Source organism: Typha latifolia, chromosome 6, assembly GCF_019914945.1.
Source record: "Typha latifolia isolate L0001 chromosome 6, TyphaL0001v2, whole genome shotgun sequence".
Classification (NCBI taxonomy): Eukaryota; Viridiplantae; Streptophyta; class Magnoliopsida; order Poales; family Typhaceae; genus Typha; species Typha latifolia.
Genome location: NC_133091.1, coordinates 11381416 through 11399337, shown reverse-complemented (window position 1 = coordinate 11399337; position 17922 = coordinate 11381416). Strand labels below are relative to the sequence as shown.

The 17922-nt window shown below is 36.2% G+C and overlaps 2 protein-coding genes and 1 long non-coding RNA gene across 3 annotated transcripts; 1 reads left to right on the top strand and 2 right to left on the bottom strand.

The window, feature by feature from the left end:
* Positions 1–2862: 2862 nt before the first annotated feature.
* LOC140791008 (uncharacterized) lies at positions 2863–4056 on the bottom strand. The gene is made up of 2 exons (XR_012109509.1): positions 3768–4056; positions 2863–3620 (listed from the first exon to the last, which is right to left on the bottom strand). It is a non-coding gene; the product is annotated as an uncharacterized lncRNA (long non-coding RNA).
* Positions 4057–6154: 2098 nt separating this feature from the next.
* LOC140790828 (vacuolar-sorting receptor 1-like) lies at positions 6155–11767 on the top strand. Its single transcript, XM_073141116.1, has 12 exons — positions 6155–7168; positions 7659–8351; positions 8505–8593; positions 8698–8767; positions 8850–8933; positions 9048–9124; positions 9222–9303; positions 10426–10508; positions 10589–10655; positions 10789–10917; positions 11088–11194; positions 11404–11767. The coding sequence occupies exons 1-12, from the start codon at positions 6877–6879 to the stop codon at positions 11500–11502; spliced, it is 1872 nt and encodes a 623-aa protein (XP_072997217.1). The 5' UTR covers positions 6155–6876; the 3' UTR covers positions 11503–11767.
* A 614-nt stretch (positions 11768–12381) lies between these two features.
* Positions 12382–14339, bottom strand: LOC140791170 (vicilin-like seed storage protein At2g28490). Its single transcript, XM_073141583.1, has 5 exons — positions 14009–14339; positions 13650–13831; positions 13446–13526; positions 12989–13354; positions 12382–12899 (listed from the first exon to the last, which is right to left on the bottom strand). The coding sequence occupies exons 1-5, from the start codon at positions 14337–14339 to the stop codon at positions 12456–12458; spliced, it is 1404 nt and encodes a 467-aa protein (XP_072997684.1). The 3' UTR covers positions 12382–12455.
* Between the last annotated feature and the right edge of the window lie 3583 nt (positions 14340–17922).

Here is a 17922-nt window from a genome sequence, read left to right as displayed (position 1 = left end):
AATTTGCCCATTCTTTTAGAGAGAACATCCGCATTGCTCATTAATAAAAACTAATTAGCACAAGAAAGAGCTAATAGGAGAACTTGTCATGTACTTATACTTCTAAGAGCTTACTTGATTATGTTCTTAATTCAAATTAAAATCCAACGGCTCCTATTGGCCCGCAACCTTAGCTGCATTGTAATTCGTGCTATTCCTGTGATTGGTGTAGTTACCTATTTTGTTAAAATTAACGAAAACTTTTCACTGGAGAGGATCCGAACCCGTTTGGCTAAGCAGTTCAAGTGCTCAACCATCATATATCGGGTTTAGATCCTCTTGACCGCTACGAGTCTAATGCGTGCGACTGCGGCATCGTAATAACCGGTTAAAGCTACCTTACTCTCACGGAGGTGACTGCATCCAGCATCCTTGAAGTAATTGTATATTGTATGTTCACAAAAGTTCACCTCCTCGACTCCTTCCTCCTCGTTCTTCGTCAAAGCCAATTAGGGCAAACCCCGGCCCCCAGTCCATCGACGTCGCAATGGCGAGCTCGAGTCTCTTCACCTTCCTCCGGCCTCGTCTCCGCCCCCAGTTCACCGACATCACCTCCGCCGCCACGTGGGGCGTCGCCGGCACCACCGCAGCCCTTTGGCTCGTCCAGGTCAACCAAAGTTTCTATCTATTATGTTCCGATTTGCTTGATCTATGTCTCACTCGGTCGATGTCCCTAGATCTGAGGTTAAATGGTTGATTTCCTCACATCCGTGTGACCTCTGATATGTTTTCCTCTTTGATGAGGACTATGCATTTATTGATCTTGTTATAATGCGATATACAAAAAAAGGAAACATTTTTTGCCTAAATTTTTTGGTTTAATCTATGTGGATCTTTTTCAGTATATCTCTTTCAAGTATTATGATGTCCTTTTCATATTTTTTTTGACTGATTGAAGTGATCCTAGATTAACAGTATGATGTGTTCTGTTAGTCCAATGATTTGAATGACTTAATAGAATACCTTTGATGGGAATTTGGTGGTGTTCTAAAAGGTTTCAAAAGCTTAATTCTTTAAGCGTCAACTTACTGTTAGATTTGGTTTTAAAAATGATTGGCAGAAAACCATTTGCTGTCTGTTTGGCTTAAGAATCAATGAGATAACCTCCAATTCTCAATTGATTTTTTTAAACAATCTGCAGGCATGAAATGCTTGTGTTTATGAGTTTTCAGATCATTTATATTGGCCATAAATAAATGACAACATATTATGCTTACTTTTCCTATTGTCATTTACTTTGTTTTAAAATACTTCCATCTTAATGCCTAGGTCTCCGCCTTAGATAGAATATAACTAGGCCCCGCTTAGATTTGCTTACTTTTCTAGTGGCTTAGTGAGCTGAGCTGTAAGGCATACTTAGTGAGCATATTGCATGCATTCTTGTTGATTGTAGAAGCCATCTCAGAAATTGTAGCTAGTAGTGCCATTGTACTCATTACTACTTGAATGGAGTAAGAACAGTAACGATGTTGTTAAGCTCAGACGCTAGAGTTTATGGTGCTTCCTAGTCATTTAAATTTCTAGATGCTCGATTTTGTATCTTGTACTTGGATATTGAACTTTTATGGTCAATTACTTCTTATCTTAACTTTTACTCTCTTTCAATATTTCCTCAGAAGTTTCATGTAAACTTTTGAATTCATGCTGTGCAATACATTGGTCTTTGTACTGATTTCTTCTTCCCTTATATTATTCATAATATCCTTATTATAACCTTTGTATGCTCGATTCTATTTTGCAGCCTTTTGACTGGCTGAAGAAGCTCTTTGAGAAACCAGAAGCAGACGCGTGAAATCCTACTCACAGATCTGGGTAGAAATTTATGATAAATAGACATGTCTATTCTCTGATCAGTTTTCCAAGTTAAGAAAACTAAAGACCAGATGAGCTAAATAAAGATACACTCTATTTTGTTTTGCTTCATTTACTCTCATGTGTGGCTCCTGATACATATGGAGGTCATTTTCTTTGTATGGTACTCTATTTTTCAGAATCAGTTTCTTTGAAAGGATAAAAGTTTGTTCAAAGATTTCCACATGTTCTTTAAGATGGTATATGCCATTCTCATGTGATTTAGCGAGTTCTGGAGGGCAGCCCAAGCTGGCTGTTTCAGGTGGGAGAGAACGTAGATGGCATTTGCTCCATTGGATGATACAAGGTCTGCAAGGATAACCTGCAGAATAGAACTCAAGATGCCAGATTTTTGGGCTTGCCCTTTAATTAATCAGGATTATAATCGTGCTCTTGCTTAGGTATATCTGTTTTTGGAATAATATTGCCTTGTTAGGCTGTTATCTATATCTTTTTCTAGATTTTTATGCTTGGAATATATAGGTTAATCATGCTTATAAATTTCAAGAGACTTTCTGAGCTTGTTTTAATATCTTGAACTATTTAATGCAAGATGACAAGCTTTTCCTTTGAACCTAGCCAATGGGGCTGCACTCAGAGCCTCAGACATTATAAAGCTTCTACTTCTCTCGAAAAGAATGGAAAAAAAAAATCTACAAGCATAAAGTCTTGGCTTCTACCTCTATTTGGCATTACTCCCTATATTTTAACTCAGTATTACTTTACTCTATGTACTATAAATAAACTATTAAAAATCTAAACTTAAAACTTATTGTGTTAAGCACAAAAATAATAAGTTATTTTTATATAGATTAAATTATTCTTCGAAAAGTTAAAAATTAATTTTTAAATAATTTTGCACTCTATCCGAACAATTTTGCCATCTCTTCTTCATCCTAAACTCTAATATCTGATCCGCCCAATCTACTATGCATGTCAATAAAAGTTACAGGTAAATTTAATAACATGAAAGGCTCAAAAGATATTTGCACGTTTTTATAATACAAAGAGACAAAATGTTACAAAGTTAAAATATACGAGGGCAAAATGTAATTAAGTCTAAAAGAAATACAAAATGGATCAAAAAATTGACGGCTTTCAAGTGGGATTACAATATTTCGATTGCAAATAATAGCTAGTGGAGGATTAGGGAATAATATCTTCATTAGCATTCAAAATTTCCTTTTGATCCTTCCTCGTTCTCTTTCTTCTTCCCATAACAAATCCATCTTTAACCTTCATCACCTCATTTCAATGTTTTAAAAAGAAAATTTGATACTAATATGACATTCTTTGGGCATATCCTTCTGCTCCCTTTTTGAAATACCAGATCATATGAACTCATCCCACTTATTAGCTGCTGAATCTACAACCATGATGTCAAATAAGAACAATGAATTGCCTAAATTAAGCCATCTCATTTATCAATCCGAGAGCAATAAACCCAACATATATGCATACTCTTATGCCTACATCCAATTGAATCGGCATAAATACCATCAACACATCCAAGAATGGCTCATCTGAAGTGCTTGTGGTGGTGGTTGCAGTGATGGTGCCTGGACTCATCCAGCCCACAGCAGTGGAGTAGAGGAAAGCAAGCCACAAAGAGGCATCTCCCAAACCCCCTAATGATAGAAGAAAACACAGAGCAAGGGCAAGAACAACAGCAGGTTAAGAATGGATCATCAGGTGGGCTATTAACTTCATGGTCATCACCCATGTTGTCCCTGGTACAGATCAATAGAGCCAAGAAAGTGAGAAATTAGCTTGGAGAAAAAAAAAGAGAGACCACCTTAATGAAATAAGGAGCTAGATCTTGTTAAAAATCTACAAAACCCAAGTCATATTTCACATGAAACAGAGATTTCCCATACCTTGCAAAGAAGCTCCTTTTGATTATTGAGTGTTCCAGATGAAGAAGAGACACAAGAAGGCCAAAATGTTGGGAAGCTTAAATTGCCTTCAAAGGTTGTTTAGTCCTTGAAAGGTCTTCTTTTTATATGGCGTGGCGGAGAAGAGCAAACCAACAAGAGAGCTTTTTGCAATGGTGGCCAAGTCCAACAAGAAAGATGCCAGTTTTTGATGCGTTATATTCTCTCCCTCCCTCTCTCTCTCCCTCTCTCTCTCTCTCTCTCAGACACACATACACACATTCATAATCATAAATAATAATTAATAAGCCAGTGTTATTATTAAGGTATGGGTGTCATGGATGTAGTTAATACTTATGTGTGACAATTATTTTGGCATTTATTGGTAAACGGGTATCTAAAAACTAATTGCTGTTTCCGCGTTAATGAAGCTTTCCTTTTGCGTGTGTAGCTGTTATACTCAAAGACGGAACTGATATTTAGAGAGTAAAGATTACTATTGATAACCAAATATAAGTAAAATAACCAATATATATTCATAGTCTTACCTTCTATTAAACTCCTCAACTCCATTAAATCTTAGGTTTTTTTTTCTTCTTTTCTTCTTATTTATTGAGTTATTATCCTCCTTGTCGGCAGCCTCCTCTTACTCTCCGCCCTAAGCTACTTTTGACTAGGAGGAATGAAGAAGTCTTTTTCTCCTCTTTCGTAATTAAAGATCTTCCTCTCTCTTTCTCCTCTTTCACCCCCTCTTTCTTTTTGCCTTTTGCTCTCTTCCTCAGTATCATTTTCTTTCCTCTATGATCGCCAATGTCATTGCAACCATCCTCGTTGCTACTTACTGTTATCATCATCGGCTTCATCACTATCATCTCCTCCCCGTTGCCACCTTTTTAATCTCGTGCCTAACTATTACCGACTATAGTGGCAAGGGAGTAGTAGTAAGGGTGTGTTGTACACTATGCTGTGGGTTTGGGTAAAAATTTTATGGTCACCTTTGTGCTAGGTTGGTGTGCTAGCTTGCGTTACGATGTATGTGCTCCCTCTTCTCACTTGGCTTTCCTCTAAGAGATACCCGACCAGGGATGCACGTAAACTCGTAAGGTCTTTTTTTGCATCTTCTTCTTTTTTATTAGTTTGGTGTTTGAGAGTGCAAGTCTTTCATCGTCATTATCATCAGTATCTTCTATTTTAACTATTAGATCATAATGGCGGCGCATGCTAACTTAAGATCTTTGCACCTTCAATCCTACCTAGATTGCAATCTGATTGCTATATATATTTTTTTCTAAGCCCTATGGCTTGATATCTTATTCTTCGTTGTGTAATTTACTGTAGTTAAATATAAAACTTGTGCCAAAGAGTAGTCAACCTACTTCTCTCTCATTCTGAGTATTATGTTGCAATAGTTGTATTAGCCTTGGATTTAAAGAAGATACTTGCCCACATACCTTCCCTAAAGAAAATTGCTATGTACACAATAATTATTGCTCAGTAAATATCATTCCCCCCTCCCCCCTAACAATGCTCACTTCTTTTTTCTTCATAGGAAAATTTCCAATTAACACCCTATATTTTTGTGATGTTTTTAATATCTCGACCTTAAGCTATTTATAATTTGACCCCTTCTTTTTGCCTATAATTTTTATATCATATTATAAGCTAACTTAACTTGACCAATGAATAATATCTATTGTTAAAAGAAAAGAATAAATTCATTGCTCGTTACCACGATTATAAAACATTCCTTTCAGATGTACTCCAACAAAATGATATCTAAATAGGAATATTATGTTAGGATACTAACTTTAACTTTTAAAATACTTAAAAATATCTTTTTCTTTAACTTATAAAATATCTGACATTCGGCAACTATTCGATCGATATCTCAAAATTTAACCATCCAAATCCTGCGATCTTGAATTCGTTAAAAAACTCTTTCCAAGAGAGACAACATATCCAAAATTTAAAAAGATTCATCGATTAGATTGTTCGCATATTCCTTTGAAAGTTACGAGCCTAATTGAGTCCATAATTATTTTGGATCGAATTAAATCGGTTCGTAACAGAAAGTGCACAGGAATAGGAATAAAAATAAATAGCTTAAGTAACAAATCCTAAAGGTTGTTGCTTTATCTTCAACTCCAATAAAGTAAAATGTTAGACATGTAATTAGAAAAGTAAGTAAGTCCATTTTGGATTTCTCCTAGACTTTGTTTCTAATTTTTGTTGAAATTTTCTATAGGTAAATTGTATAATTCTACTCTCTCATGAGGAGTAAATTGTATAATTTTATTCTTTCAGGAGTGTCATGTGATATTAAGTCATAGTAAGAGGGTGTAAATATAATTAAACCCTCCTGATACTGGTCAACCACTACCACTACCACTACCGAATCCAAAAGTTTTGGTTTTAAAATCTTCTCCTTTGGGAACTCCACACTTTAAGTATATAACATTAGATAGATCTCAAAGTGCACGGCAACGGCGAGACCAAGCTTTGTGAAGTACACGTAGAGATTTTGGTCCATGCAATCATCAATATTCAAAGATGGACGGCTCTGATGGCTTCCAAGCACACGTTCTTCATGCATTTTGATTCCTTGGTAAACAAACAAAGAGGGCGGCCGACAATTCCAAGGAACGCGAAGCTTCTTGTAGTAAGCCATCGTTTAGACCTCTTCCCTGGATAATTTCATACGGAAAGGATAATCGAGTCGTCACCTAGGCCTCCTGTTTGTGAAAATTGTGCAGTTTTTTTTATCTGGGCTCCCGTTAAACTACGTAATTTGGACAGAAGAAATTCTAGTATTTCTCATCTGGGTGGCGTTGGTTTCTTGGATTTCAAGTTAAAGTTGGGCCTGGGTTGCTTGGTTTTCGAGTTGGGTTTTTTTTTTCCTATTGATCTTAGATCACGGAGAAACAACAGTGTTGTTGATCCGGATTGTCTCCTTGATTGAGGTTTTAGGGAATTTTTCGATTCAAGTTAGAAAATTTTGACCGCAAAATTCTGTTAAAAGTAGAGTTTTGTTCAGGGGATTGGCTTCTTTGAGTCTTTTCTTCTTTTACTTTCTCTTCTCTACGAGCAATTGGGTTCTTTGATTGGAGCGAGAATGATAGGAAAGCTATGGGTTTCTTTGTGCGTATTGCTTCTTTTGGGCCTCGGTGATGGGAAATTTTTGGTGGAGAAGAATAGCTTAAAAATAAGCTCGCCCAAATCCTTGGAAGATGTCTATGAATGCGCTATTGGGAATTTTGGGATTCCTCAGTATGGTGGAACAATGCGCGGGATTGTGGTTTACCCCAAAGCTAATCGAAAGGGTTGTAGAAGCTTTGATGAATTCGATCAATCCTTCAAATCCAAATCAGGAGCTCTCCCAACCTTTCTACTCGTCGATCGAGGAGGTGAGTGTTATAGTATTTCAAATTGCTTTGTTCCTCATCAATCAGTGATATAGAAAATTATGCTGTTTGTTATTAGAGATATAACAGTCAGGTGATCTGAATCTGTTAATTGAACATCTATAAAGTTCAATTGATTTGAGAATGCAATTTATATTCTTGGTGTGATCTTTTTGTTAGTAAATCAATTAATTGGTGCCATGAGAGACTAGGCTAAAGGAATTCCATCACTATGTCGTCATAGTAGAACTCTTCTTATGATTTCGATAGTTGTTTGCAGTGTTCCTGGAGAAATATTTCCAACTATGACTGTTAGAATCATGGGTTCTAGTTAAAATATACTTGTGTGTAGTTAGCTAAGTTACTGATATGATACATATTAATATATTATGATTGAAGCTAAGTTGTAGAGATAGAAACTTTTCAGTAAACGAAAGTAGCAAGATCATGAGCATTCATTTTATTTGGTTAATGTTGTTTGTCTTATGAGCAGACTGTTATTTCACCACTAAGGCATTGAATGCACAAAATGCTGGAGCTGCTGCAGTCCTTGTTACTGACGACAAGGTGGAACCTTTATTAACAATGGATACACCTGAAGAAGGCAGTGGCGGTGCAAACTATATACAGAATATCACTATTCCGGCAGCACTTATAACGAAAAAACTCGGGGATAGCCTTAAAGAGGCTGTAGAGAATGGTGACATGATTAATGTCTATTTGGACTGGAGAGAGTCTATACTTCATCCTGATGAGCGTGTTGAGTACGAGCTTTGGACAAACAGCAACGACAAATGTGGTCCTAAATGTGACATGCAGATGGAATTTGTGAAGAGCTTTAAAGGAGTCGCACAAATACTTGAGCAAAAGGGTTACACCCAGTTCACTCCTCACTATATCACTTGGTTTTGTCCTGAATCTTTTATCCAGAGCAAAAAATGCAAATCACAATGCATCAACAATGGTAGATATTGTGCGCCAGATCCAGAGCAGGACTTTACCACAGGGTATGATGGAAGAGAAGTTGTGATTCAAAATTTACGCCAGGTTTGCTTGTTTAAGGTTGCTAATGAAACTGGGAAGCCATGGTTGTGGTGGGATTATGTAACTGACTTTGCAATTAGATGCCCAATGAAGGAAAATAAATACAACAAGGAATGTGCTGATCAAGTAATTCAATCACTGGGTGAGATTTACTACACTTGGCTCATGTGCTTTGATGAGTTTTAGCATCTGCATCATGAATGTATTGTCTTGTCAGTATTCATTTACTGATTTGGTGAGCAATTAATTCATTATAGAAAATAAATAGCTTATGGTAGCAGCTAATTTTTTTCAGGCCTAGAATTAAAAGAGATAGATAAATGTATTGGAGATCCTGAAGCAGATGAAGAGAATCCAATTCTTAAAGCTGAGCAAGAAGCACAGGTTAAATACTGTTTTAACCTATGATGATTTTCCCGTGAGAACTAGGAATTCACATCTTTGCTGTTTGTTCTAATTCTTTTGATCATTGACGGTTTGGTCTTTAGATTGGCCAAGGTTCTCGAGGTGATGTCACTATCTTGCCAACACTTATCATTAATAACCGACAATACAGAGGTCTGTTCTTTCTTTAATAACCTTGTGAGAAAACTATGTTGCTGAATTTTGTTATTAATGTTTGCAAGTTATTTCTTTTCAGGCAAGCTGGGCAAAAGTGCAGTGCTCAAAGCTTTATGTTCAGGTTTTGAGGAGACCACTGAACCAGCTGTTTGTCTCAGTGAAGGTTGGTGGAACTTCTCATTGGACCTTTGCTAATCTTGGTTACACTGATCTACATGTATAAGGAGCATCTTTTGTTGGCATTTATCTAAACTGTACTTGACTCTTGTTCACTTAGACATGGAAACAAATGAATGCCTGGAAAATAATGGAGGTTGCTGGCATGATCAGGCTTCTGGTGTCAGTGCATGCAAGGTACTTTTTGATTTTGTTTTTTTTGTATGCTGTTTAAATGATATTGTGAAGTCCATCATTTTGCCAACTTTTTTAGAACTTCTGCTTATCACTCTAGGATACTTTTCGTGGACGAGTATGTGAGTGTCCTGTTGTCCGAGGCATAAAGTTTGTCGGTGATGGATATACTCATTGTGAAGGTACACTTTTGATATTTAATGTCCTAAAGTTCTATGATTTACTAGTGATAGTAACATGCTAATTGAGCTAAAATGTTGAAAGGGAAAGATCTGAGCATCATCTAGATGCTTTCAGGTTTGGCAGTATTACATGTATGAGAATAAATTTCTTCTCCTAATAATCTAGTCTTTTGAGCATTATTTTCTTTTAATTTCATTTTGTCTTATATAATCACACTCATCTCATATTTGTGGAGTGTTGAAATTTTGAGTGTTTCATAATATCTATCACATTCTGTAGTCCAATTCAGTTCTTCCTTTGAAATTTTTGTGTCATCATCTCCTCTAACCTGAGGTTCTCTGAAATGCAGCAACTTTTAAGTTCTTCAAATAGCATGTAGGAACTCAATTTCGACCTTTTAACATAAGAAGAGAGCTTATCCAGATATTGGATGGCTATGCTCCATACAAAACAACTGTACTGTGGATGTATAACAACTAAAATGTTGGTAATAGTCTTTTTCTAGTACACATATGTCACTATCATGGTCACCATTTTGGGAATCTACCAATTCCATATTAAATACTTCTAAGCTAGAAATTAAGCTTTAATTAGTTAATAGATGGCATTGTGAAATAAATGAAAATTTATAGGGATCACCGAATATTCTGCCAAAGATTATGTGCTTTTAGCACTCCTTTTTTTGGTTTTAGCTTTTGTCATCTTGTTTCAATCTTGACTAGGTAAAACAGCCCAACTTCTTCCGATCTTTTGTTAGTGTCAGGATTGCAATATCTCGGGAACTGATAAGCATTTGAGATCAGAACTGATGGTCTGAATTGAAATCCTACTCGACTCGTAGTATTTCAAGTTCTCTGTTTAGAGACAGTAGGAGACCATATTTTGAGCATCCTGACATATTATGATACTCCTAAAAATAATCATCAAATACTGCTCCCAAAATCATCGTGATGGCTTTGTGTTGTTACACAAATTTTTCATGTCTAACATAAATTTAGGAGTGTTTCATTACCTTATATATCTATTTCAAAATGTACAACCGTCTCCATGTCTCTGTACCTCATCGCAGATTTATTTTTGTCTATAGTCATGCGTCTGACTAACATTGCTTTCTTCGACAGCTTCTGGATCTGGCAGGTGTGTGATTAACAATGGCGGGTGTTGGAAATTTACCAGAGATAACAAGACATACTCTGCTTGCTTAGTAAGTATAGAGGTGGCAGTACCTTTATTTTGGCAGTGGGTATATGCTTTTATACTGAGAATGTTATATGGATCTTGTAGAATGAAGAGTCTGAAGGATGCAAATGTCCACCCGGTCTTAAGGGTGATGGCATTAACACATGCGAAGGTATCAACAAAATGATACTCGTCCTTTGACAATCTTGCAGAGCAAAGAAAATAGTTTAAAAAATATATACTTCTTACTACATTTGATGGAATTCCTTCTCTCTGTCGTAGTTTCTAACAGCAAGTTGTTTCAGATATTGATGAGTGCAAGGAAAAGACTGCTTGTCAGTGCAAAGACTGCAAATGTATTAATACATGGGGTAGTTATGAATGCAGCTGCAGCGGTGATTTGTTATACATTAAAGAACATGACACTTGTATAAGTGAGTAACTTCTGATAGTAATCTGTCAAAGTATATGAATTCTAAGAATAAGAAATATAGCAATCCTTGATTAGAAGAGTTAATTAACTATCATTAGATACTTCGATGCCGCTTGGCTAGTTTTGATCGTGTCAAATAGAAGCTAATTTTGCCTTGTGGATGCTGTATAGGTAAAGAGGGTTCCTCGGAGGTTGGCTTGGGCTTCCTCTGGGTTATTTTCTTTGGCTTGTCTATAGCTGGAGTTGGAGCATATGCAGTGTACAAGTATAGACTAAGGGTAAAGAAAATTTCCTTCTTTTAATTCTCTTTCTTTAGTCTTGCAATGTTACAAGGAAGAACAACTTGAAGTCCTTGAGTTCATGCACTTACTTTGCCATCAAAATTCCATATAAAAATTTGATATATATCACATTATCACATACTAGATTCTATACTTCATTTAATCTTGCAAGACTTACTGTTGTCTTTTTTGTTGTATGAACCCAGAGATACATGGATTCAGAGATTCGTGCAATCATGGCTCAGTACATGCCACTGGACAGTCAAGGAGAAGCACAGAGTCATAATTCTCTTGCTGATATTTGAATTGGCACAACCTCCCAATACACTAGAAGAGTCTAAAGATATCAATGATCTCCAATGCCCACTGAAACCAGCAATGCTGCTAATCTTTCTATACTAGAACTCTGGCTAGTTCTTTTGTAAATTATAGTAATATGTAGTTAGTTTTGTGCTATAGATATTTTAGCTGTTCTATGCCATCCTTTTGACTGTTTAACATTACCTAAGGAGGCCATTGTGCACTCTCTCTCTTCTTTTGCTCTATGAAATAAATCTTGGGAATTTTCTCTTTGGTGGTTCAAGAAAGTAGATATCAAAATATCCCAAAAATGTGGATTATTCGCTTTGAGGTGTCAGCGTCGGCTGTCGTTTTGACTCCAAGCATGTGAAAGTGACAGCGAGTGCTGTGTGGTTGTCAGCGTTCGCAGTCATTCTGACGTCATTGATAATATACGACAGTCGCTGACGTCATAGATCGAACAATAAATTCTAAATCTATCTGTTTCTAAATATCACTTTGTCGTGAATTTAGATTATTATTTTTCTATTAATTTCTGTCACACTGCAAAATTCCGAAATTCTTGGAAATTTTTGTTCCTACTTACTCTCCTATTTAATGTATTACATTAAATCTATAACTAGCTCTCTCACTCTCCAAAAAAAAAATAAAGTCTAAATTTGCTATGTTCTTCATTAGTTTAGCAATTTCTGTTCTTGAATGCTGAATAAAAACCGAAGACATGGATATTGCTCTGCTCTGCATTACTATACTAAATTCCCAAAGAAACTTACATACATTCTTCCAGGGTAAAGTCTAATTGAGGTTAAGAAGCCCAACTTCCCTCCTTTATTAAATAAACTAACAAGAGTTCAAAATACCATAAAACACAACTACAAAAGACCTCACAAACAAACTATATTCACATACTATATATATAGAGAGAGAGAGACTTCACAAAGCAACACCTAAAATAAGCTCAAGCATATGCCATCTTATTAATAAGTAAAAGTTCCTCCTCCCCTCTTCCTCCTCCTCTCCTCTCCTTCTCCGGCCAGGAAGGCAATATAATAGACTCCTTCTGAGCCTCCACCACATCCCTGAGCTGCTCCTCGCTGACTCCGAACCCGGCCGCCAGCTCCGGCCCGACCATGGCTCTGAGCACTGAGCTCTGGCCGATTAAGAACTGCGGCCGGTTGCGCCTCGCCGACGTTGTAAACCCGAAGAACTCCAACGGCCCGCTCAGGGACGCGATCTGGCAGAAGGGGAAGTATCGAGGAATCCAGAAGACGTCGCCTGCCGCCACCTCAGCGTTCATCGCCGTCGTCCCGTTAGGGAAGACCACCTGAATGGTCCCGGATCCTCCGAGTACAACGCCGTACTCGGTCGCCGTAGGGTTCACGTGCGGCGCCAGCATCGATCCCTTAGGTTGATACGGAATCATTTCGTTAGTAATCATAATAAAGGTACATATCAAGTGAAGGTCTTAGATAAACATGCTTAATCACTAACCGCGGTGAGGTTGACTAAGTAGACGCCGATGTCGGAGTGCTTGAGAGGATGGTACTCCTCTTCGCCAAGCGCGATAGTCCACCCGTACTTGTTCCGGTAGTTGGGATCGTGGTCGTAGAGGTTGTAAGGATCCGGCGACCGGACCGCCTTACCTTTATCCTTATCCTCGGCGTCAGACTTCCCTCCGAGAATGCCATTGAGAAGTTTCCTCCATGTCCATGATCCATTAATCTCTTCTCCGCCTTCGCCTCGTCGGTCCAAGTCTCTCTCCCGGCGCGGCGGTCGCTCTGCAGCCTCGCCGGTAACATAAACAATAGGACCGGTGGTTCGGCTCCTCAACAAAGTGTGCAATTCTTCAGTGGTGACCTACAAATATCAAATTAAACTCCCATTCATCAGAAAGCAAACTAAGAAGAATTCATTCATCTTTCTTATGTTCAAGTTGGTTAAGCGTTACGTTGAAGGCAACCGCCAGTGTTGCGGAATCGAAGCCGGCGAGAACCGACTGTGGATGCGTTCCTCCACCAACATAGAAAGCCTGCAAAATAATATTGCAAATTAAGTACAATATTATTTGATGCAAGCTAGATAATGCAAGATAATATCATGACGTTATTCTTTTCTCTTTTCTTTCTTTTCAATTTTGGATTCTATAATAAACCTGATAAGGACTCCATCCTAGGCTTTCAGAAGCATCTATGCTACAAATCATCTGCAACCTTTGGCCTTTGCCAGTGTTGACCATGTAGAAGGTGGACCCAGAGGGGATGTGAATGATGTCTCCCATCTTTAGTTGCCTTTCTACCAATGCATCTTTGTAGATCCATCCAACCTTCACGTCTCCTATTTATCATTGTGCATGGCAATTTCAAAAGAAATAAAAAATTACAGAGCTTTTAGCCCATTAAGAGCAAAGAAAAAAGAAGAAGCATTTAGTAGTATAAAGATAAGCGTATCTCCTTAGTTGATATATATTTATATTATGAACAATTATAACAAGACTTGATGGTAATTAAGTACCTCTTCTGACAAAGATTACTAGGCTCGAATCCAAGTAATGTGGAACGAACAAGGTATTGGGCTCCATGGCAATGAAGCCAATGTGCATGAGCCCTCGCCGGCCTCCGGCGAGCCCCCAACCCCACCCCTCCGGCCAAGCCTCCGGGAACCCGAATCCCTTCACCACTCTCACCTCCCCTCCTTCCGACCTCACCACTTGCTCTGCCTTCTCCAAGATGAACAGCCCCCTACGCGATCCACCTTCGCCTTCTCCTTCTCCTTCTCCTTCTCCCATCGTCATACGCCATGACGAGAGCACGAGCAGCAAGATCACCACCGCCGTCCGACCCATCGTGGGATGCCTTCTGCCGTGGTTTCCTCTCTCCCGACGATCTCTTCCTATTTGTGTGCGGCGGCACGGGTGGGAGCTTAAGAAAGAGCCGGGTGGAGATGGACGAGGTGCCACGTGTCGGCATGCATGGGTGAGCTGGGGTGTACGTGGGGAGATGGGAACGCATTGACGGTAGGTGAGAGTTGCTACGTTAGATTTTTCTTCATTCCAGCTCTCGAAAGTAAATTTATAGATGATAATATACCAAGTTTGCAAGGAAATATACCCTCTCTCGGATCGAGAACCGAAACCCAACCTAACGTTTAAAAAAAATATATTCTACATGTATATTAGGCAAGTAATTTTAATCCAATATGTAAGAATAAATTCTCCAACGACTAAATGATGCAAATTAGACACCTTATCTAGTAAAATCCAAATAGAAAGTGACAAGATATTTAATACGAGTGAGTTGTCAATTCCTAATAAATTCTAAAAAGTACTGGTATTGCTTCCGCATGAAGGGATGATGTTAGAAGCCACATTAAATAATGTTACTTGCAACTTATTATTTAATTAGCATGTCAGTGTTATTGTCTACTCCTTTATTTGCTCGTCACCATAATTAAGTCTTTCTTTTATATAATTGTCACTGAAATTTATTAGATTGAAATCCTAGAACATCCCTAAGATGTGACAGTTTTGAGTTAACAGACGCCAAATATCACTCTTTAGACTAATTTAGGAATGCTTATTTTTTAAATATGTATAACAAAACTTATAACAAAATTATGGTGTTTAGTTATAAAACATTACAATATTGTAATTATTATACTTGCTGTGATATAAAAAATAGAAATATTTTGATAAATGATTAAAATATTTTTTATAGGGGATGGATAAGAAGAGAGAATTAGGAATTAGTTAACTAGTATTGAGATAAATATTATTTAATTCATATACTAGTATAAACCACTTTATACAAGAATATCCTAATGCTTATTCCACGACCTAGAATTAAATATTTATGAATAATTTTTTTGCCATGTATAACAAAGAATCCTTCTATAAACCATTTCAATTAACTTATACGGGAGTAAAATAATCTTTCCAATATTTAAGTATAGTTTGATGAGTTTTTGATATATATCTATATGAATCTTTTAATGCTTTACAACTTACATATAATGCTATAAGTTCAGCATATTTCATTTCAGAACTATGAGTAGGCAGTTAGCATCTTCAATATTGCCCCCTTTTGATATTAAGTTTGAAGAGTAGACTATTTGAATAAATAAGTTTATGAGAAGACCCACTCTAGTATAAAAAAAAAAATAGAAATCCAGTTCTAAATTCGATTCACAGAATGATAGTTTCAAAAATACTCAATAAAAATTTATTAGTATCAAGATATTTTAAAATTATATGATTCTCATATTTGAAAAGTTTTATTATTTCGAGCACTGCTCGATAACTAATCCGGCTCATCTAAGAAATGTGCTACGTTGAACTCAAATCATACACATATAGTATTCTATTGATATAGGCTGATAGTAGCCTAATCCTTTTATATATATATATATATATATATATATATATATATATATATATATATATATATATATATATACTAAATACATTTTATCCTCTTATATTTATGTCTAAAATTACTTTATCTCTATATTAGTCATAAGTATAAAAACTTTTATCCTTTTAGACATATATAAGGAGATGTTAAAATATATTTAACCTATATATATATATATATATATAGTGATAAATTATCATATTAACTTAGTCTTCACTCTCTTCTCCGGTACCGGATAAAAATAAATGCCTCGAAATTAATGGGCACGTGACAAGTTTTTGGAGAGGCAGGAGATTCTATATACGTACTTCTAATTTTCCGAATAAGGACAATAAATAATAAACATATAAGGTCAATATATCACCAATAATAAGTATAATAAGTCTAAGAAGAAGAAGAAAAAAAAAACTCTATCTAGTACAAAAATGGTGCATGTACGGTATCAAAATTATTGACCAAAAAGCATCTTTGTAGTCAGAAATCAAATGGATATTGAATCGTTTTGGACGGTGCATTGGAGATCGCAATCCTTTTACTATCTCACTGGAAAAATTACATTTTACTTTACTCGTGTAATTAGATTTCAATTTACTTGGCCTGATAATTTTATTCTTATCATTTTACTCTCGATTATATTCAGATTAAAATTGTTGTTATTTCTATCATATTTGGCTAATTAGTATTTTCAAATTTGGCCCATAAATTAGTTAAATATGATGAAAAATAGTGACACAAATAAGATTAAAATTAAAAGGAGTGAAATAAATTTAAGCCTAACAAACAGGGGATGAAACAAAAAATTTCACTATTTATTTGAAGGAATTGTATGTATGATGATTGATATCTTCTTGGTGCCTTTATTTGATTATGATGTAAACCTTATCTATCTCTTCACTATTTCTAAATCCTACTACTCTGTGGTTCTTGATTGACAGATTTGGATTGGTTAATTATATATAGAAGAAAGATTACACTTTATTCTTATTACTATTTTATTATATTTTCATGCTATTTATTGTAGCTATAGAAGAGAAGTTTGCGTATAAACTTCTCTATAGCTTATCTCATGGGTCAATACAAAGTATATAAGAATATGTTTGTAACTTCTCTCCTATTCCTTATCTCCTGGGCCATTTTATAAGTATATGTTTTATCATCTCCTCTTTTTTTTTATTGAGTTATTTTATAAAAATAATAAAAATAACTAAAGTACCTGTGTAACTTTGCGGAAGGAAAAGATCAGACCAGTTAGCTAAAAAATAGTCAAGTTGCACGGATTGCTGATTCATTCTGGGTCAACTATTTTTTTTTTTTGGTACGATAATAAAATCGAACATGTTTAGTAGTCGGTTCACTTGGTTCGATTCGATTGTTATAATTATGAATCAACTAATTTCATTACTGTCTTTGCTTTGGTTCTCAAATCGAACTATTAGCTTTCTCTTTTCTCTTCGGTAGGCTGTGGGGTAAAACAAATTTAAGCTTCCCTGAAGTATTTGGCTTCAATGCTCTGATAGAAAAAATGTCGTCATTTCATGGATGGATCTCTCCTCTTTTATTTATTAAAGTTATAGGAATTTTCTTTTAATGAGATATTTGATGTAACAAAACTCTTAAGGATCCGTTTTTACGGTGGAGAGATTACTAAGTAAAGCCTGCTTTCATATTAGTGCAGACCCACTAGTTAAACGTAGTGGCTTCGTTCGACAGGTCAATGAAGGAATTTTAGGGCTTCAAGTTCTACCGGTCAACCAAGCTTCCTTTAATCTACAAATTGTGGTCTCAAACCTAGGGTTTTTGCCATCGATCAATTCGCGTTGTAGTTCAACCGTTTTTTAAAGAATAGTTGTATAACTATTGAATTATGTTTTTCTAACTTCTAACATATGAAACTTCACTCCAATCTAAGTTAAGTGTGTCTTTACTACGAAGAAATAGATTAGATTTGTATATATATGATTAAGAGTGTGTTTTGAGAAACTAGAATTGGCCATGGATATGATAGCACCAACAAAG

Excerpts from the sequence above, each read along its gene's own strand:
- LOC140791170 (XM_073141583.1), bottom strand. The coding sequence starts at position 14,339 with ATGGGTCGGACGGCGGTGGTGATCTTGCTGCTCGTGCTCTCGTCATGG. Across the intron at positions 13,832-14,008 it reads AGTAATCTTTGTCAGAAGAG|GAGACGTGAAGGTTGGATGG; the intron begins GTACTTAATTAC and ends AATGATAAATAG. Across the intron at positions 12,900-12,988 it reads ACTTAGTCAACCTCACCGCG|GGATCGATGCTGGCGCCGCA; the intron begins GTTAGTGATTAA and ends TATCAACCTAAG.
- LOC140790828 (XM_073141116.1), top strand. The coding sequence starts at position 6,877 with ATGATAGGAAAGCTATGGGTTTCTTTGTGCGTATTGCTTCTTTTGGGC. Across the intron at positions 10,509-10,588 it reads AGACATACTCTGCTTGCTTA|AATGAAGAGTCTGAAGGATG; the intron begins GTAAGTATAGAG and ends TGGATCTTGTAG. Across the intron at positions 10,918-11,087 it reads AGAACATGACACTTGTATAA|GTAAAGAGGGTTCCTCGGAG; the intron begins GTGAGTAACTTC and ends GATGCTGTATAG.